The sequence below is a fragment of the Branchiostoma lanceolatum genome, chromosome 4 (genome assembly GCF_035083965.1).
Source record: "Branchiostoma lanceolatum isolate klBraLanc5 chromosome 4, klBraLanc5.hap2, whole genome shotgun sequence".
In the NCBI taxonomy this organism is placed as follows: Eukaryota; Metazoa; Chordata; class Leptocardii; order Amphioxiformes; family Branchiostomatidae; genus Branchiostoma; species Branchiostoma lanceolatum.
Window position 1 is genome coordinate 17,166,206 of NC_089725.1, and position 22,029 is coordinate 17,188,234.

The 22,029-nt window shown below is 43.4% G+C and overlaps 1 protein-coding gene and 1 long non-coding RNA gene across 5 annotated transcripts; one reads left to right on the forward strand and one right to left on the reverse strand.

Annotated features, from left to right (window-relative positions):
• Nucleotides 1-9,513: 9,513 nt before the first annotated feature.
• On the reverse strand, nt 9,514-18,958 carry LOC136432967 (uncharacterized). Its single transcript, XR_010755585.1, has 2 exons — nt 18,846-18,958; nt 9,514-10,206 (listed from the first exon to the last, which is right to left on the reverse strand). It is a non-coding gene; the product is annotated as an uncharacterized lncRNA (long non-coding RNA).
• On the forward strand, nt 13,961-21,757 carry LOC136432966 (protein c-ets-1-B-like). 4 transcript variants are annotated; one of them, XM_066424685.1, is made up of 8 exons: nt 13,961-14,224; nt 14,770-14,837; nt 16,313-16,439; nt 18,404-18,520; nt 18,872-19,072; nt 19,198-19,635; nt 19,759-19,998; nt 20,267-21,757. In XM_066424685.1, the coding sequence occupies exons 2-8, from the start codon at nt 14,778-14,780 to the stop codon at nt 20,617-20,619; spliced, it is 1,536 nt and encodes a 511-aa protein (XP_066280782.1). In that variant the 5' UTR covers nt 13,961-14,224; nt 14,770-14,777; the 3' UTR covers nt 20,620-21,757. The 4 variants fall into 4 exon arrangements, with proteins under 4 accessions (XP_066280782.1, XP_066280783.1, XP_066280784.1 ...); XM_066424686.1 differs by lacking the exons at nt 13,961-14,224; nt 14,770-14,837 and adding an exon at nt 16,064-16,193; XM_066424687.1 differs by lacking the exons at nt 13,961-14,224; nt 14,770-14,837; nt 16,313-16,439 and adding an exon at nt 16,908-17,643.
• The last annotated feature ends 272 nt before the right edge of the window (nt 21,758-22,029 follow it).

The following is a 22,029-nucleotide window of genomic DNA, read 5'->3' on the forward strand; positions in this document are numbered from 1 at the left end:
CAAACAGGTAATAACGGTAAAGAAGTTGACCCAAATATTGCAATTTGTGGATACACTTATTTGAATAAACATACCTGGCAGCGTATACCTGGCAGCGTTTGTCCGTAGATTTTAAATCTATTACGAAGTGCCCATATTCTAACTCCGACCGACATGACAGATATGTCTGATAGACAAGCTTAGGGGGATTTGTACCAGAAAGCCTGGTAAGAATCAGATCAGCTAGCAGGTCTAAACATTTCATGCCCATCCTGTGTGACCTCTGCCCAGATGCATCCGTGGTTCCTTGTCTGATAGTATCAGTACGTACCACGGGAGGACCGCCGCCTTACCGTGGTTCCGTCTGGGGGAAGTGGGCATCATGACTGATCCGGCGTTAGTGGTTTTCTCCCAATGAAGTCGTGACTCTTGTCTTACTGATGGAGCCTCAAACCCGAAGTGAATAAGATTAAATAATGAACTGGTTTGATTTGCCACTGGGCATCACCAGAAATTCGAGAACGATCACAGAAAATAAATGCACCTGGAATGGCATGTCGACGGGATTACTTCTGTATACGAGAAGCATAAATTAATTATGTCTGTTTCGCTGAATACTCTACAGTGTTCCTTTGCGGTATCTACCGATACAATTCCCCATTTCTAAAAACCACAACTGTACTGTTTATTTCCTCTTACCAGTCTGATCGTGTCGGCAATCTCACGTGTCAGCTTATTCAGGCCACCCACTTGAGTCTGGGTCTCAATGCAACAGGTGGCAGAGAAACCTCTCTGGTCACAGACAGCCTCATTCTCATTCAGTTTACCTCATTGGATACTAACCTCAGCATCTGGAACCTGTTAACGTCTTCTCAGCTCGATTTTCTTTGTTTTTCATTCATACATATACAAAAAAATTATTGGGAACCGATATAGTAGAGATGGTTAATCAAGAATACAAATTCACATCACCACAGTAGCTATCACCAAGGGCTGATTTGGTGTTGTGACATTAGAAGATAAGTCTTTTGACAGTTAAGTTAGCATATGAATCAATATGAACAACAACTTGACAGATTTGAGAAGCAAGTATAAATCATTTTCGGCATACAGATGGTGAAGCTTTTTAAACCGTCTCTCTCGTGAGTATTCGTGCCATACATACAAATTACCCCTGACATGGTCTGAAATAAGGTTCGAATTCATCCGTCACAATGTTTTAATTCCGATCCCATTTGATATCGTCTCCCCGGCATTATGCCGAGCTCTAATTTTAGCAGCTCGGTTTGCTCAAACAAACGGACGGCTATTTCCAGCAGTGGTAATGAAGCATTTCCTCGCCTCCGTTATCATAACGAGCTATCAAACAGGCTTCCCGTTACTTCTCACGCCGACAGGTCTTTATCTAATTTCCACTTGCCCGTATTCGGCAGGAAGATAAGCGCATCACATCGTCTTCTCATCGCACATCAAACACCATTTCACCTATTTTCTGTGATTTATATAACGTTTCTGACACGCCTGAGGTTGGGTAAATGATTGCGGTTCAAAGATGGACCAGCCAGGTAGTAATTTACCAATAATTTACCGTGAGCATCTATGTCAGACGGTGAAGGACTGTGGTTTATTTAAATTCCCATCCTTTCTCAAAGTGTAGCAATGCAAACCACGTACAGCTAAGTCCTCAAACATATCTCATGCTGATATTCATACAAAAATAGGGGTCGCGTGCCGATATGACTCCGGCTGTTATGCAGCATGGCAAAGCCGCGAGACAGAAATCACATGTACATTATGTAGATATAATTCTCTAACTAATAAAACAAATTTGTGAAATGAGTGAATGAATGAATGGTTTATTATCATGGTCATTGCGATCAGTCATGGAAAGTATATCGCAGTCACAGGATGAATTGTACATGTATACTTTTTAGATAATTCTTCAAACCAACTGATGACTTCTTATGTAATTTACGAAGTAGCATTCATATCATTTTTATGGTGTAGATGATCACTGATAAATAGCGGCTATATCAGCTCATAATGACCTCATCTTTCATAACATCCACTGTTCGTGACTGGCGTTACAGTTCATTACATTTCTCCCACATCGTATGTGATATGATTGACGCAAATCCTTTTGGTCTTCGTTACCTCCGACGACACAACATTACAAGAAAGTTATTTCTAAACAATGCTTAGTTGTTTGTAAATTGGACAAGTCAAATTTTCTGATATTTCCAAGTCATTGATTGGGCACTACCAAGAACCTGTTAACTGCCTACATATGTGCGAATGCAGCCTGGCACTTGGAGAGTACAGTAGTCTTATTCGTAATATAGAATTTAATGGGTTCTATATCTGACTTTTTGGATAAAGCCTCGCCATCTGTGGATGACATATATGTATTAGTACTCGCCAGCGGGCGAACACGCTGTATAAACTGCCGAGCCACATGTTCCCTCCGACCAAGACCTCGCAATATGTATTCCGCTAATCTGCTAATGCTGTCGCTATTTGTGAATAGATGTACAGATCAAAGTTTGAGTGGTTTTGATGTACCTAACAACAGACAGGCGCCAGTCCATCCATCTTGCATTAAATCATGTTTAACTTCCGTTACTTGAGCTCCCCTATAATTTGATTTCACTTTTCCCGCACTGATTGGATCTGAGATGATGGCATTATCCTGGCCACGCCGCAACGTACATCACGACGCCAGTCCACCACATGGTTTCCTGGTCATAACTTTTCCAGCTTTACAGTGCTGGGCTGTGCAATGCATGTTTGCAGACTGCCTCAGATGTCGCTATTGATGTCAGAATGTAAAGCCAGCCCAGCTTCTCTGTCAGTGCTTACTACCTCTCCTGGCAACATGATGATTGACAGGTTATGGCATTACTACCGAGTCTCTGTGATTATCAATCAGCGGGAGACCTTCAGCTCCATCCCTCACAGCCCCGCAGGCTCTGTCGCCATGGCAACCCATCTCTGTCGCCATGACGACCCGTCTCTCATCACCTGACAGGCCCATTTGGTGCCTTTCTCCCGCCAAGCCTGGTTTGGACGGCAACCGTAACGCGACTTCTCCTGCATATACCCAGGCATTAACATAGGGTAGAGCTAGTCCTTACATCCTCAGGTATAAGACTACATGTCGTACAGAAGAGAGACTTCATCCGCGGGCCGTCAGCATCTGATCAATCAGCTGCACAACTACTCATGGCGCGTTCAACAATACCGGGGTATTACATGCATGAATCTTAAACTGGTAGATAATCAGACAAATTCTTCCATGAGTGTGTGAGGTACAAGTTAATATTACATGTACCTCAAGTTCATTTGGGCCTATACCTTTGTTTGTAGACTCTACGATTCGGGCCTTTGGGGCTTATAAAGTGTTTTTCTGATGACATAGAGTTCTATTTAGACTCGGTTCTTTTGGGAGGCCGGAGGATGATTTCGTGCAGCAAACCTTGATTCCTCGGCCGGGCAGATGAGTAGGCTCGTGCCTTTTTATTGACAGTAATGAGTTCCGCTGGACTTGTTGGTTGCCCCTAGCTATACACGATTTGAACTCTTGAAGACTGTACAAACAGCAGAAAATGTTAGCAGTTGGCAGAGTTTCAATTAGGTATACAACAAAACAAGACTGCCCAGTCCCCACCATAGTTTCTTGCGCACGAGCCATTCATTGTTTCAGGTATTCTTCAATCGGAGGATGTTGCTCCGTTTTTTGCCCGAACTCACCAACAACTCGGATTAAAAAAAACCGGGTCATATGATAAGAAGGTCACAATCTTCCCCATCAACTGCTTTGAGAGTAGTTTCAGGTGCCACGTATGATATTTCTTCGCCGTATTCTGAACATGTGTTATTCATGTTTATGGCGACTGATAAAAACAGGCGACTTCATGAAGCTTGTTTTGTATGCGCTATATGTCGCCTCGTAGGAGAGATTACTGCTAAACATTGTCTTCGCATTCACTGAAGAAAAGTATGCAGCTGATGATGGATTTATTCAAAACTCCCTCTACACCAGTCCCGTTGTATGTTCTGTTCTGTTGTAACTTAAATGTTCCCTGTACATTCCATCTACTCAGAACGTACCGATGCCCAAGATTAACGTCCCAGACATGTACAGTGTATGTGAAGCACATAGTAGCATTATGCATGTGACAAAGATTCATATATCATATCTTTATGGGGTTCTCCGTTTGCATTCTGCCAACCTACACTGAAGAATTTCTCTCTTTATGTAAGATTCTGACAGAGCTATAGAAAAAAAGGGTTGTTGTGTGTACATCACATACATTCCGAGATGAGGGAGCTGATAGGTTTGTCTACAAAACAAACGAAATGACTCACTTTCTACTGACCTTCAGAAATCGGCCCTCAATCACGTTTTTGTAATCAAGAACAACATTGGAAATATCTACCCGACCAGTAACTGGGCGATGAGTTTTTCCCTTGACTATTGACATAACAGAGAGAGGCTATTGCCTGTACGTTCTGTTTCTAAACAACAATATAAAATACACTTGCATAGTTAAGGGTCAGATAAGAAAAATCTTAACAACTCCTCTGTTCCGACAGAGACCTTTTGAAGAGAAAAATGACACTATCCAAGCAGAGGTTGGTGGAGAAGATTGTGATTTTTTATCATATGCCCCGTTTTCTGTCGACACTCTCTGGCTCCACTTTATTTATTATTCACCAGGTTGTATTATTTCAGCCAGTAGGTACCCATGTGAGTATTAATAGTGAATAGTAAAGAAAACGGGGCATATAAAAACGTCTCCGATCTTTTCCACCAACCTCTGCTTGGAGAGTACTAAATGAGACATTAAGATATATTGTTCAGTTCTGCAAACTCAGTATAATACTGGTGAAACGATTCCTTTTCACTCTGTCGTTTTTATATACATGTACATTGTAATAGGCAGTGGGAGGGGGGCGAACTTCGATTAGTACTCTTTCATACTGCATGTCACTGACCTCCTTTAGCACAGCCTTTTTACTGAGAAAGAACACACACCTATCATTCTGCCATGACCCCCTGCCCTACAAACCTGACGTGTAGCCCCTCCCCCGGGACTGAGTCAACTTGACATGACACGTCCCCAACAGAAACGGCTGACTCCACTGCGGTACACCCTTTCCCCCGGGCTTCTCGGAAGGGGGTTTCGGATCCATACAGCGCATGCGTGTGTAAACAACGGCGGGTAAATTGAATTCTAGGTATTGTTGTTAAGTTTGTTTGAGGCATGTTTTTAGGCTAAACGAAGCAGAAACGTCTCAAAACATCTATAATGTCTTCGTCATGGGCTGAGGGATATGAACTGTTTCAACAGAAAAGGCAAACAATCAACTCGAAGTCAACCTTTTACAAAACATTTAAAGCGTAAACATTTATCTTGTTTCACTAAAATTCCAACAATGGATTTGACGCACACAATCGAGCACATTTCGTCAAACATGACAAAGAACCGTTATTTGGACAGCTTGTTGAGTATTTTTGAAGTGGGGAATGACGTGAGAGGACAGAACAACAGTGGTGACCTCACGTAACCTTGAACTCGAGCACGTACATTACACCACGCACACACCAGTACTCAACCACACTCACAGCACCACTCAACTAAAGTATCATCTGGCACATGCCAGGACACAAAGGTGGGACTGTTGGCGAGACAACACCACTCGGCCTCGCCTGAACATGTAACCGCAGACAGGTGGCCACACATGCATGATAAGCCTTCTTGGAACTACTGACAAATGAACCGCATAACTATGCGTAATTGTACGGAAAGGTGACTGAACATGAAGCACACCAATGTAACGTTGTTAGTGTGTGTTTGGATATCAAAATGTCGGTCTCTTATTAAGTTAACGAGAGTAAAGTGGTTTTGACTACTAAGTTGTATGTGACATTATGCATTGTAGCCCGTCCTTTTTGGGCCGCACCTTTTCTTTGTCTGAATGTATAATATAACATCACTCATCGGTTAAGATCATGACCTGTCTTGTCACAAACGTGCTCGTAGACAAGAACAGACATGGGCGTGGAATAACAACAGGCCCGAGGGGGGTTGACTTTTAGAAATTTCAGTACCGAGAAAAGGGGAGATACTTAGTCTCTACCAGACTAACCGCGCCGGCTATAGGGAGAACATTTGCCGGGGGACTTTGGCCATGGAGGGTTTCATATTACTATTTTCCCAGCGGAGGCTGGTAGAGCCTAGGAGATACTATCGCTTGGTGAAGTAGTGCACAGAGCGATGTACGGATCAGATTACTCTCCAAGCAGGGGAGTTCGGACAATAAACGGGGCTTGGAGAGTAGTTCGCAATCGGTGTTCTTTCTGGATTGCGAATGGTTTTTTCTCGACACTTCAGAATTCTGACTTGTTCATCTTATTCCCTAGTCTGTTAACCCAAACTCCAGCTGTCCGGGGCTGTAATGGCCCCTCTTATTGAGTTATTCCCCTACTTCGCAGTCAAATTGTCGAGCGTATTACGTAAAAGGTAACATAGGTGTTGACATAACACCTCCCTTATCTTACCTGTTATCACACGTGTGCCCCATTGTTCACTGGTGTGATGTCAACAATGCTCCACCCTGTTGTAATCAAAACTGTCAAACTTTAACATATTACAGATGCTTCTCTCACCTTCACACAAGTCAGCGTGGCCACCTTTCATGTACGAAGTGCGTTTTAAGTACGCCCTAACACTCAACAACGGTCATAAACTTCCAGTCCGAAGTAACATCACTCTGCCGATTACAGTAGTAAATAGAAAGGAATGGCAGAAACGTCGACTAATCTTCACCAACTACTTCAGTGGTTACTGATATGGTAGAAATCCAACAAACAGTGAGAATAAGTTGGTGGCCAGAAGTTACACATTTGCTTTGGCCGGCATATTACAGTCAAAACTACACAAGAAGACCATTCAGGGGATCGAGAAAATCTGTTCTATGTGGACAGGTGGTCGCTATAGATAGGATTCTTTGTGACTGTGGAATGGGAACCATTAAAAAATGTTCACAGTGGTCCTTACACTCTCATTCCACTGGCTAGTAATGGGTAACCTCGTTGCGAGCGCAGAGCGAGCGCAGAGCGCTCCACAAATTTCAAAGAAAAAAAAAATCCTTTTCACGCTTTTTGTGTTTTGTTTCCTTTTCAGTCATACTTTACAGTTTCTATGATATTCCAATTATGAAGTCAATGGTTACACAGATCCAATGTAATTCGCAGCGAGGTTGCCTTATGTAGAGGTGGTTACTTGTAATTGTAGAGGTTTGATTGTATTCACAATTTTAGCAAGCAAATTTACAAAGGAGGCTGGTGATGGAGACAGACGTAAGGGGATGTTGTCTATTAGGTTTATTTCTACTATTTTTTGTTAAGGAACCCACACATTAGAGAGGAAATGGTCAGATAAACTTTTTATCCTTGATAAGCTATTTTGGAGTCACAGCAGGCTATATTATACAACACTGAAATAAACCTCATTCATTTATTATATCAGTCATAGATCTCCTGGCAACAATCCATGTTGACACGAAACAAGATGAAGTGGATCAATCACGCCGTTTATGACGTTTATGAACAAGGCTGCCGAGGTACAAATTGTATTTTCCAGACTCGATATCCCGCCGGCTCTAGATGAAAGCCCAGGGCGTGGGCGATATGGACTGATATTAACGACATCAAAGGCGGGCGGCCGGCTGCCATGGCGATACAACACCGTGTTTGGCACTTCAAATATGGCCCGAAGATTATCCCTCAAAGAAAATGATCGATTAAAAATGTAACCGGACATATGGACAGCGCTCCGCCCCTTCCGCTACAGCGTCTATGCGAACCAATCGGCAAAGACACACACACAATATTTAACCACAGACATATTGACATATCGACAAAAAAGTATTGACAAAGCTTTTGATCAGCACAGAGCGAGACTATTAGTGTGATTATGGCTAGTGATAAGGATTCATGCTTCGTTTGTTCAATCTCCCACTGACTCCGGTAGACGACACATTAATGGACCCCTCATAAACACAGTGTTTATATCAAGTTTCATGTTTTCTCCAATTTTATTTTATCTCCCGGCTTTGCAAGAGGATCCGTCACATATTCCTTGGGGGTCTTCAGGACCTCGTGAGTGTTATCTTGTAGTGTTGTGATTATCACTAAGCCTTAGTCTTCATCAAAAAAATGTTCTCTTTACAGTAAAGCTTGTAACGTTGTGCGTTGTGCGTGAAGCCATATTGGTGCCACGCCGCCATCTTCCCACCATGGCCAAGCAGCTCTCGAAGCTAAACACACTCGCACACATTCATGACAACCTGAAACATCCACTTTAGCATTCCAGTCGTATCACTGAGAGACTGCAATAACAGAGTACCCTCTCGCAGTCGGTACATTTGGGGTTACTATAGATATCTATTTTGCCAAGTTGAGTGGTGCCGTTCGGGGCTGAGTTATAAATAGCTGGCGCCTTGTAAGTCAGGTGCATTACTACAGTGCAAAATGTGGGCTACGCCGCGCGGCAGATTCACGGCGCAGTCGCGCTGAGCGCAGAAAGACATGCATGCAAGGAAAGAAAAGGTTCAAGGTGAAGGGAGAAGATTACGTCTCCACGGCGGGAGCTTATCGATTTTCTGCGGAGCTTACCGTGCACGTAGCAGGCTACGGAATCCATATAGAAAACCGGCCTCCCACATAGGGCTGTCTTATACTAAGTTATAGGAGTGAGACATTCGTTTTTGACATTCGGTATGTAATGGACGTCAATGGTAAGGTGGTCACATAGATTCGTTTTTTCATCTTTAATGTTTACTACCACAATCTATACAACGCGTCTAACATTGGTATCCTGAACTAAAAGCATTAATCTGAATCACTATTTGTACCATAAAGCCGACATGTAACTTTTTGTAAAGTTCTAGACATGAAGGGGAAACATAGACATTACTAGATGAATTTGTAATCAACACAACATATGATTTAGGACAGGTGTTTTACTCTTTTATGTAGAAGAACAAGTGTACACTAGGCACTATAGTAACAAAGCCTATTGCAAGTACATGACCGATGGCTAATTGCAAGCACAAACAACACATAACTAGTAACAAGGTGCTAGTTTTGTTGGGTTAGAATTCTTCTTTTAGAGTGGAAGACGAATTTACCCACATCCTCTGATAAATGATCTCTGGCTCAGAATGCGGGTGATGTAACTAGAAATATGGTGGATGTTTCAGACTAATTAGTCCCAGTGGAAAATAACAAGTTCTTATTGGTCCCTATACCATTAATCTACTCAAAGGCCACAAAATTTGTATTTTCGCTCCAAAATGGTTTGACTAATAATACGATGTTTTGATTTTCGTATGAATTATTGTGTGAATCGTGAAATCCCACATGGCATGATTATTGCACGTACATATCGACTGCATAACAGGGGACATAAATATGAATTTTCTCCGTATTTTTCTTGTCCTTTGGCCCAGTCATGACGTCATACTAGCCCATTAGGGAAGGTTTAATGAATTGTACACATTGACATATAGTTGAATTCTGTGTCTACGTCAGCGGAGTATTGTCTCATTGATCATTTGATGATGTTGACATTTTACGAAATGGCAAAAGGGTAAAAAAACGTAAAGACAAATGCTTGTGTGTGTGGCGGGATGGGGGTGGGGGGCAAGCTACAATTCATAGGTTATTATGGTTCATCGCTAAGCTATGAGATTTCATGCTCCGGGCTACTAACGTGTTTTTCTATACCTTGATTTACTCCGAGTGCACGATAAGTCACAAATGGGTGCCTCTGGCACGACACAGCGCACCGTTTACAGGTATTAGTCATGGTACTTACATGTTTTTGCGTCAAATTAACACCATGGTCCTACGTACGTCTTTACCCTTATCATTATCAACTACGGGCAGACTACTTCTCTTAATCACAATCAACTACTCAGTCCCTTTGTCTAAACCTATCAGTCTATTGATCTCACGGAATTCGAAGAAAAAAAAACAACAATTAAGGAGTGAGGTGCGGCAAATTAGCCGCGTCATCGGCGCTAATAAGGGCCGGGATCAGCTGGTGAGGAGGCACGATTATCTCGGGCCCAGGGGCGATTCACGGGTCGGCTGGATTATGTACGCTCTTCTGGTTACTGTACACACGAGGCACCCCTGACGTACTGGAGACCCACCTGTTAAAAACAAGACATTCACAAAAGAACAGTCTTTCAAACATGCCTGTGAATAACGATATGATACTACAGTATATCTGAACTACCATGCCCCCGTGGTTCTAGAATCAACAGGTGCGTGTAATCCGTGAAAACACAGCCATCTTGATGTGGGGAACAAACTAGAGGATTGTGAACCTGCGACTTATAAGATCTGGGCGTGTCGATCTCGGGATATAAGACAACTCAGCTTCGGTAATTACCTCCAACAAGCGGAAAATTTGGAGCAACATGGGTGTGCGCATGGGAGGGAAATTTTGTTTACGCATTATCCTTCGGGAAGAGCGCGCATTCTGACTCCGTAACGCGTTACATTGGATTCAACACAACCAAACCACATAGGTCTGTTCTTTTTGCACAGCAATCATAATATATCTGTAAGATTTGATTTCACATGGTAACTAATACTATAGTCCGGGCATGCACAAATACACAGACTTAACAGTGCCTGTATGTGGATGTTGCCTTTATAAGTCCCTGCTTTTCTATGCCTATGGTATCTTGTGCATGTGCTGGACGGACAGAACAGAAGTATACCTTTGGACTGAACAGAATAGTACAATGGGACTTACAGGTGCCAGAAACACCACCAGTCTTTTCTGGTTGCCTGATCCTGTCGTTAGTTATCTTGACTTGATGTGAGGATGTAATGCCATCTCGCATGTGACATATGATAATAAGAGACGAGCACTTGAATCCAACATCTTGACATTTCCTCGGTGTTAGAAATAGACTCTGAATTCACACCAAGTGTATTCGTTTTACACATTTTCAGCTTCTTCAAACGAAGGATACTAGAAATAACCGAACTGTTGCCAAACACGTCCCAATCTGTTTTCCAGAGTGCCAAAGTCAGCGGAATTCCTTGTGCCGCAGTTGCTATTCTTGGAACTCAGCCTGAAATTGAAAGCGCCTGTGAATTTCACATGTTCAGCATGACAAGTAAGACTTACTTCCTTGTACGCGTTCATTTCCTTGAACAATTATTTGGCATTCCAGAGCTATTTTCTTTTTCCAGTTTTGTTTTCCGTGAGTTACTGTCCAGGGGGAAGGGACACCTATCCAGTGACCATTAGTTCCATGTATAAAATAAAAATACATCAAAAGAATCATAAAAGTCTACCTCAATGAGGAATGCAAAACACAAGAATACGACCCTCTCCATCTGTTTTACACCTTACATGCTACTGACATTCTGTTGGGGTTAACAGTCCCTGTGGGCTGGCAGTATGCATCCACATTGCACGACTTCCGAGAAATTATCATGTAGGCCGTCGCCCTTGAGGTTGACAGGTCATCTAAGGTAACCCGATACACAAACACAGTTGGGGGTTATGATCTTATGACAGACCGAACCGCTGAACAAGTTTGTTTGAGGGATGAAGACACGTCCCATGTACTGTAGCACCTTCCAAGAACCCAGCCTGTGCCAAAATACACTTTCTTGAGCTAGTTCATCACCCTCAGTCAAACAGCAGTGGGGTTAATATTCATGATGACACGACAATATTGTTTGTGAGAGATTTCATTCTTTTTTCCATCACAAGTTGCTTGCCCAATGATTCAAAAGTTAAGAAAATACTCCAGTCAGTCAGAAAGTTGGAGAAAGGAGCTATTATAACTAGATTGTTACTACAAACCCCTGTGCTAAAGTAATTAGGATGTAGCTCAATAGAAATCTATTCTAGCCCGGTTCCTGAACATGTTTGCTGGAGGGATTCAACACCCGCCAGCTTTATCCTTTCTGTCATTGCCAAGGCAGTATCAATCTACTACTTATACTCCCACACGGTCCAAGTGTCGCATTACTCTTGTTTGAGGGACAATTAATGGTGACTTTTCCCTGAAGCCCCTTTTTAAATATGCTGTATATAAATACACACACACACACACACACACGCACACACACACACACACACACACACACACACACACACACACACACACACATACATACATACACACACACACACACACAAACAGGTACATCATCGTAAGGTTATCGACCCATCTGTGTATTTACCATTATTAACGGCTTATTTCTTAATACTCCTCATCGTTTCGTAATCAGAGGCAGATCTTCTGGGATTACCTGCCTCTGGTCATGAGCATACGGAGAAAAACATCAAGGTAACCTTCTGGCAATTACAGGGTTACTCCGGTTCAGCGCAGATGGTGCCATTTCGGGCGAGGTAACTGTAGGGCACCAGGCGTGGTGTTTCGCAAGACGGCAGGCTACTTTTTATGACGACGATTTCTATTGGTGGTGCGCTTCAGGTAATCTTCAAGCAGATGTAACAGCATTGGCTTTTTCATTTACACGACTTTTTTTACCCTTCATGTCTTCCTACTGTCCTACGTCATACGTGCTTCCTCTTTTCACCTGCTCGCCTTGCTGTACGTGCAAAACAAACCAGACTCGGAGTCATGAGTGACCGAATACCCCTGTAACCTTTTTTTTGCTATACAAACTTTTAGACAAAGAACATTAACTTCACTAAATAAGATACCGAGAAAAAACTTCATTGCTCATTTTTGTTATCAATGTGTAGGGATTGACCTCCTTCCAAGAATCTATAAAAGCTTCTGGGGCTGTTTGAGTTTTGTCCTTGTCATGACCCTGGCCTGGCGCCAGAACAAACAAGTGCGAGCCGTAGTGACGGTGCACGTAAGTGGGGACAACGACACCAATATATCATCGTAAAAAAGGCTCGTTGTGGTCAGGCGAAAATCAACAACACACCACGTCAGCACCGTGCCTGTTGATGTCTCTCGTGTTGACCTTTCCTCCACAGGGTTGAAAAACTGTGTAAACAATTATTTGATCGGCTAAGGCAGATAAAGTTACGGCACATAAGCGGAATAATCATTATCTCAGCATTAAGTTGTTTCAGAGCGGTAAACATAGAAGACAATATGTTCGAAGTATAGGTTTGTCTCTGAAACACCTTTATAATGTATGTAATCAAAAGTCTGATTACCCTCCGACCGCCCCACAACCCCTATTCCCAACCGTTGGCCTCAAAACAATTGCCTCTGTAAACATAAGATCATAACAAGTCAACCTAACAAAGAGTAACGTGGCCGATGACGCTTCTCACGCCACATAAACAAGCCTACATGTTGAGTTACGATCGGTCAGTTGATAAAGCTGGCTGCGTGCAAACAGTCCCGTACGTACAAAGTAACAAACAGTGAAATACGCAAACAAACTTTACAACTTTATTACGTACACTCGTGTGTATCTTAGCAGCCCTTCAGCAGGTATCATATGTTTTGGGTCTCCATTCGACATCCATTCACTCTTGTGATGTAAAAAAACACATAAGTCATGTTTACGGCGGCGTCATGGCCTTCTCTTGCTCAGCAACCGCTACTTGGGATCCTCCTTTCTAAGAATAGATCGTGTTGGGTAGCCCAAAATGTTTCCTTATATGGAAGTGACATTTGTTTTTAATTTGGTACACGTCACAGCGTTGCTCGCTTCCTATTGGCTGGGTCAGCATGGGTCAGAGCCCATACATAAAGTGGCGTGTCGGATTACCGCCTGAACAATAGCAGGGCTGTCAACTCGTATCGATTTTCCGTGACGTAGTAGCTACGTCACAAGAAGGTGTTTATTTCACTTACCCAACCCCTCGTGACGTTGGCCAATCAGACGCCGAACAGGCCACCTTGTTTTGCAACGTCGGGATCCTCTGGTATAAATGCCTATTTAGCGGCGTCGGTGGGCAGTCTGAAACGTTCACTTCCTGAGGAATACCCGATACGCTAGGAAAGGGTGACTAAATATCGTGGGGGTAGTTCAACATTGAGGATATTCTAGATACGCCCCCGTTCGTCCAGCAGTATCGTTAGACAACAACATTTTACTTTGACCGCAGTAAAATTTCTTACCATCGCCCACGTTTCGCACTTCTCAGCGAGCGACAAGACGTGAGATTGACTGCGCAGCCAGGGTTTCTGAATTATTTCCAAGGTGAGATTCAATTTTTTTTTCCATTTCAGTAATTTTTCCGCTGTATCAGTGATTTTGTACTACGATTTGAGTCTTGTTGTAATGAATTTAAAGTCGGGCGCACCACGATTTTCTAAGCATTCAACATGGCGCCGCGCCGTGGTGCGTCGTACCCGCCGACCGTTTCAAATAGCGGGAGCTAGGTACAGCCGCCTCTGCAACATGAAGTAGCCACGTTTACTTACATGTGAAGAAGTATGTTTATAGGTGGGATAATTGTACCAGAAACAGTATATTTAAAATAAGAATTCTTAAAATGAATGTGAGTGGTGGTGTGTATTGAAAAATACACACGCAGTTCAGGTGTTGTCAACGCCGCCAGAGATTCGCACCTCTTGAGCGTCATGTCTCCGATTTAGATTGAAAAAAAAAGATTGGTAGATCTGCAGACTAATATTTAGGAATGTTTACGAAATAGAGAGTGTACATGCTGAATATTTAAACGACACATGGCGAGGTTTGATTGGTGTACAAAATATTCATGCATTATGTGTATACTTTTTCAGACACATCCATGATGAAGGTACCTACAAGCCTCGCCAACCCCATGGCTCCAGGACTGAAATCCGCCAAGGTAAGAACAAACTCACATCAATATAAAATCATTTTTCTAGATATTTCCACGCTCTTTCAATCAGGGGTTCCCCCTTATGTGCCAGCCGGCACAACCCTACATGTTTGTCGTCTCGTTCTCGCGCCTGGCCTAGCAAACAACCATGTTTGTTTTCGCCCCACCTTGCACAAACGCGCCGTACAATCTGATAAATGAGGCCATGTACTGTTACACAAGCGTTATTACATATTTGCTAGTGTGCTCTCAAGTTCTTAGGTGGATTCATAATTTTCTAGCTTGAGTTCTGTCCGTACAGTTGTTGTAGTAAACCCAGTTTGAAATGAGAAATTACATCCTATTAAATTATGTAGAGTAGAGTATTATGCGCAAAATATTCTAAGATATGTATTGGTGTAGAAAATACAGCGGGTAAGAATAGACTACTCGATCGCGACTAGATTATGAAGTGGGACGTACACATCTCATTCGAGTATGAACGTCCAAAAATGTGGCTACAACATGTGAATGGTCTCTCGGGGATGTTACCCGAGATTCCACACACGTAACACCGAACATGAGCCGCGCTACGTCACAGGGGTCCTGACCTCACACATACTTGATTAGCTTGTGTACCGCCAACCGATGCGTAAGCCTGGCGAGCGGCCAACTCACGTTGCTGTAGCAAACACACCAGTTATCCAGCCCTAAACTTCACTAGCAAGCCTCTGACATGTGAACAATATTAGTGTTGATTTTCCCAACCCAAATCATCGCACTAGCCTTGTTTTTACAACCAAGCTCATTCTTCAATCGCTAATCACTGTAGTCTTGTTAGCACTTATGTCAACATCAGGAGACTTGCGTAATTAATGATGGCGAATTGGAAGGATCACCGAAAAAGTCAATATTTTTGGACGCGGCATGTTTCTTGTCTACACCGTGGATGTTTGTTTATTCGTCACAACAATGTACTCCCACACAACTCTGGCAAAATGAACCACTTGTGTAAACATTAGTCACATGGCACTATTGTCTGGCGTTTCCGGGCCTTTACCTGGTCATACCTGTCCTGGGGTCGTTCACCTGATGTTGTGGTTTAGGTGCGGAAAATGTACATCTCATGTCACGTCCCCGGTATTGTTTACTTCAGACAAGGTGCGCCGTGTGGGCATGATGATCAGACAGGTGACTAACATAATCCAACAGCCAAACAGTATAAACACAGTCTGGGGGTCCCCTGTCCGTTATTTCATCACCACATGTTGACAGTCAACTTGTTGTTCGAAAGTTCCGATCGTAATATTTTTCCAGTGATTAAGTATGTCTGGTGCGGACGCTTTCGTGAAGTGCCCCAATGTTACTATTTACAACAGGAATGTACGTACTGTCAGGCCGTGACGGTTTGCCAGACTTATGTTTTATAAAGTGCAGTTGATTTTTAAGAAAGTACGCTGTCGGCATTGTGGATTAAATGTTATGTTGTTGCTTTTCCTCAGCTGGTTGAAGTGGACCCAAAAGTGAGGAAGACTCTGACCTTCACACTGCCGTCCCCCACATCAGACTTGGACTGTGTGGTGCCAACTGGCGCAGAGTACCTACACGACGACCAAGATATTTCTCTCGGTAAGTCCCAAATTATATGTTTCTTTTTTTTTTACTTCAGAATTACCAACAAAGCTCTTAAGTAACCAACATTTTTCTTTTAATCTCTAGAGCTTTTCTCGATTTATTTTTCTTTTTCTAATTTGTTTCTTCTTCGCTCTCACGTTTCTCACACTGTTTGTCTTTTACTAACTTATCTTTGCAATTTTTAATTAGTTCTGTCAACAAATCCGCGTATGTAATCAGACGCATTCCAGGCTAGGGTGAATTATGCATGAGACGTTTCAGATTACGTCAGATTGGCAAAATAATTATAAACGCGATCTTTAATCCCAAACACACCTAATTCAAATGGCTTGCTGGAACAGTTCCAGTTTGCCCATCTTGTGGTTTGTGGTGCCCATCGTGTGTGTGGATTATTCGCGCCCTTAGCAGGCCCCAGGGCAGTGGTGGGTGGGACTCCCATGGGCTTCTGAAAAACAAGACATCTCATTTCTGTGTAATCCAAACAAGCTGACTCACTGAGCATGGCTGACCTTGCATCTTTGCCAAAAGATAAGCTAGCCTTGCCTGACAGTAATGAGATACGAGAGCGCGCGAAGGACAGATCTAACCCCGTCTCTTACAATTGCACAGAAGGTCATCTAAACACCCAATCAAATGCCAGCGCCGAAAATAGTCTTCCTGAGTGGCTGACAAGGTAAAATTGGAAACCTGAGTCCCACTATCGCCTGGATACAGGCACGGTATCAGTGAGCCTCCCTGGTTTTCACTTAGCAAAGGTGTTTCCTATTTACAGGGATTACGGGTAACCTTTCGGCGAGTGTGTCGGGGCCTAACGATATTAGAAAAGGCGGTGGAGACAGGGTCCAGAATTGATATGATTGATTCCGTTTATTTCTTACAACATCGCCCTCAAATTGAGAAGACGACACAAGTCCACATGTGTTCATTCAATACGCCGAATTCAATACTCCCCGAGAAGGCTTTTCTCATTCAAATCAGGCATCATCTGATCTGGCCCCGGGCCCTCTAGGAGGCGGGATTTGTGACGTCACGCGTGGGCGTCCGTCTCTCACCAGACGTGACCAAATATGGTAGCGCTCAAACAATGCTTATGTATGATGTCACCCGCGCCAGCCTTCATTCATAAAACTGGCGATCGTGCCAGACGACCGTAACATTAGAGTACGCCGCAGTTCGGGAAGGATGGTTCTTATCAGGGGTACGCACACTTCCCAAATTTCTTAGGCCACTCACTACTAAAGCTTCTGCGCCTGTGCTGACTTGATCATTCTGGCTTCTGTTTTCACTTGGGACGGCAGCACGATTCGCCTCCTTTCTCAATTCTACCGCTCGTCCGCCACTTTTTGAAGTCCTTTAGTTACTTCGGCTCTGGTTTTTCCATGTCTTCAGGTATTTTTTTGGCCGGAATTCGCTGGCGACATTTCTTTACCTTTCATTCTATCTTTCTTGTATGCTTTGTGTATTAGACTACCTTCCGCTACTATAACGCTACATGGTCTATGTGTGAATCACTCTTCTGTCATAGTCATCGTGCATGCGTTCTATTGATTACTTGTTGTAACTTTTCAACTTTTTAAAACTATTTTCTTTTCAAAGTTGTTTTCCTTCCATTATTTAGATATTGGCAAGTCGCTTTAATAATAGTCATTTGCTGTTTTAGTAATCAAATTGGAATTTAGTTGCCGAATGCCTTGTATGTCACCCGTTACCTATTTATGTGGCCGAGGTCAGGCTTGAAGTGATTGCGACAGCATGTCACCAGGCCGTGCAAAGCTACACGTGTTTATCCAAGAGCGCTAGCTTACGCCTGAAGGCCGCCAGTGTCCCATTTGTGTAAAGTTTGTACTTCGTGATGTTCCGCAACTGGAACGCCCTTCGTGTTGACTGACAGTTCACTGTGGATGACGTTAGCCATGGAGCGAAAAATAAAGCGAGCTTGTAATGTTTTGTCTTCACAGACTTGCACCCAGCCATTCCACCAGTCACGCCTGGCACCAACGCTCTCATGACGGAGTGTCTCAAGCAGAGCTACAGCAGCTTCAAGGAGGAGCGCCAGAAACTTGGCATCTTCAAAGGTAAATATTATTTTTAAAAGGGACTTAAAAGAAATCATAACAAAGTAAAAATGATACTGCTAGAGTAGGGAAAACACCGGGGAGTGATTTGCCCCACTACGTCACCATGGGTTGGGCACCGGTGCCTTGGGCGATGGTTAATTTTAAAGGCTTTACAGTGGGTTTGGGTTTCATGTAATTATACCTCTGCCGAGTACAAATTAGCAACAGGCCAATATGTTTTTAACCATCGAACACATCATGGATGTTATAGAAATAGAACGCTAAACAAACAATAAACTTATTCTTAACTACCCAAGATTATTTAATTTGAAATGATACTTACTATCGCAATGTTTTGTTTCCTGATAGATCCTCGCCAGTGGTCTGACACTCAGGTCCTGCAGTGGGTCTCCTGGGCGTCCAGGGAGTTCTCCTTGCACGGGATCCGACCCTCCAACTTCACCGTGACAGGCAGAGAGCTGTGCTCCATGGACAAGGACAGGTTCCTCAGCCTGGCCCCTCCGTTTGTTGGAGACATCCTGTGGGAGCACCTGGACATGCTGCAGAAAGGTAAATATCGGTCATGCACTTTAACAACCTGAAATTTCCAGTTATTTCTCTTGGTGAAATTCTATAGTTTGGTTGACCCTGAAGCGTTACTAAGCCGTCCTTTGTTCCTTCTGTGTTTTCTACAGAAGTGGATGAAGACAAACAACAGGAGTTTGTCAGCAAGACCACAAACATTCCTTTGGAAAGTGTGCCAGCCAATTTCTACGAATCCGTCTGCATGCCTGACTTCAACGACTTCCTGGCGAGAGGAGCGTTGCCGGGACAGGCCTTCTGTGGAGGTGTCCCCATGTTGGATTCACAGCTCATGGAAGGCACCAGCTACCAGATCTCAGAATCTCTGCAGACCTTGAACGACATCAACGCAGAAGACCTGCTGCCAACGCACAAGATCAAGACGGAAGACTCCGACTACTACAGCTGGGCATCTAGCACCCCCTCCCCCTGCTCATCGTACCAGACCGAGGAGTCCTACGACAGCATCGTCCCTGAATATTACCCCACATTCCAGCGGAACACCAAGCCCATGCAGTCCGGAGGACAGGCGTACGAGAGACCAATCAGAGGTAGGCATCACATGCTTTAAGAGATAATTTTTCTGTCACTTTAAACTAACTCTTCTTGAAATTGAATACATGTCTTACTTGACATTCTTCTAACAGTGTATTGTCCAATTTGTGTTTTTTTAGGAAAGTTCGGAGGGATGAACAACACGTACCAAGGCGAGTACAACAACAGTAGTTCTCCCTATGGCAGCTTCAACCCTTCAGGCAGCGGTCTGCAGCGGGTCCCCTCCTTCTCCTCCCTCAACAGTAGCCATGGCAACGGAGATTTCAACGACTTCTCATTCAACACACAAGAGTCCAGACCGCAGACAGTCGAACCCGGCAACCCTGTCATCCAAGCCGCTGTGTTGGCCGGATATTCTGGTGAGTGTTTGGATAAAGACACCCTTACAGTTCCACTTTTGTAGTTGGGGGAGTTTGGCAAGAGGTTACAACCTTAATTTCAAACAGAAAACAAGCCCTGTATCAACTTAGTGGGAGGATAAAGCTGTCAAGACAGAAATTGCTTCTGTGTGAGGCAAGGCTTCTCTGAGATTAAGGTCAGCTGTTGTAACGTTTCAATGTCAATATAGGTACTTAATTGACACGTGTGAAACAAATTACTTAATTTCCCTTGTTTTTATTTCAACAGGCAGTGGCCCTATCCAGCTATGGCAGTTCCTGCTCGAGTTGCTGACAGACAAGTCCTGCCAGCACTTCATCACCTGGACCGGTAACGGCTGGGAGTTCAAGCTCATCGACCCTGACGAGGTCGCCCGCCGGTGGGGCATCCGTAAGAACAAGCCCAAGATGAACTACGAGAAGCTGAGCCGCGGTCTTCGCTACTACTACGACAAGAACATTATCCACAAGACGTCCGGGAAGCGATACGTGTACCGGTTCGTGTGCGACCTGCAGAACCTGCTCGGGTACACACCGGAGGAAATCCACGCCATGGTCGACCTCAAACCCGTGATCAGCGACGACGAGGAAGACGAGAAGTGAGCCGGAGGTCGAACTGAACTTTGAATCCTGGCTAAAGCAATGATGACTTGATCAGGTCTGGCTGTGTGACACACGGTCTTGCATTTCTTGTCCGTCCATCATTCGTGTTGGCGGGCTGATTTCTCTGGCTCACTTGGCGTCGGTTCTGTACTGACATGTAAAGGGCCATGCTCCTGGCCTAAGTGCAATACGACATTCGCATGTGTGCGGTTTACGGTCCACCGTTGGGACCTACCAAGTGTTCTTTCGGGCTGGTCCCCTAGTATAACCTAACAATATCCAGGGTTTGTACCAACCAGCCCAGGGAAGTAGAGTCGTATTGTTGGGTACCACCCAAGCTAAGAAGAGGGATGTAAAAACACTTCGTTGGCATTTGTCTGACAACTGTGTATTTAAACCTCACTTATTCACTGCCAAACAGTACTGTGTACTTACTGAGTGAGAAGCTATCCACTCGTATCCATTCCTGCTAAGATCTGTATCCACAATGCAGTGAAATGACTCTAAAACTTGTGTCTTGTTCTCGATGTTTGTGAATATAAATGTCAAACTTTGTATATTTTTTATATCGGATTGACCTAAGAGTAAGATAAGGTTTAAAACAAAGGAAGAAGTGATGCAGGCGTCAGGCTAGTTCTCCAAAGCAATATGTATTTTGGATGTTATTGGTCTTGTTTGTTGCAGGGGGTTGAACTAGATGGCAGGACCTGAAATTAACATGTTGCGAGGACAATGATATTGATCGTCCAGAAATGTTTTAACGCCAAATGCAAGGTGTATTACTTATTGTACAGATCCTTATGTGGAGACATGTAAATATGTTGTCATTGTTCAGTTTTTGTTGTAAACCTATTCGTGAAGAATAATGAAAACCTGGCTATGTGTCAGTCGTAAACCGACTGAATATATGAAGAAAAAAGGTAACCATTCACAGTATTGTGATTCACAAGGGGACAAAGAAACATAGTCCTGGAGGACTTTATATTGGAAGTAAAGGGTATTTGTATACTTTTGTACGATACATGAGACGTTCTAAATATATCTATCTATATATATGTATACCAAGTGCCACTTAGTGAAAGTGTTGAACTTTGTACTTTTTATACGTTTGTTGGAATAAATTATACATGATCGTGAATCAGAATCTGTTGTGTACTATTTTGAAAACTCTTACTGTGATTTTGCTTCGAGGACTCAGCATTTCCATAAAAGAATTAGAAAAGGAAAATGTAAACAGCCAAACGTTCATCGTGTTAGGTCCACAGACTTTGTTAAATTTTGCAGTAATATTACAGCTGAATTTCCAAATAAGATACGCCATCAGTCATTGAAACGCGATATGGAAATGTAAGGACATAGTAATCAAATAGTTACAACACGACCATCAAATGCGTTTATGCTTGACGAACT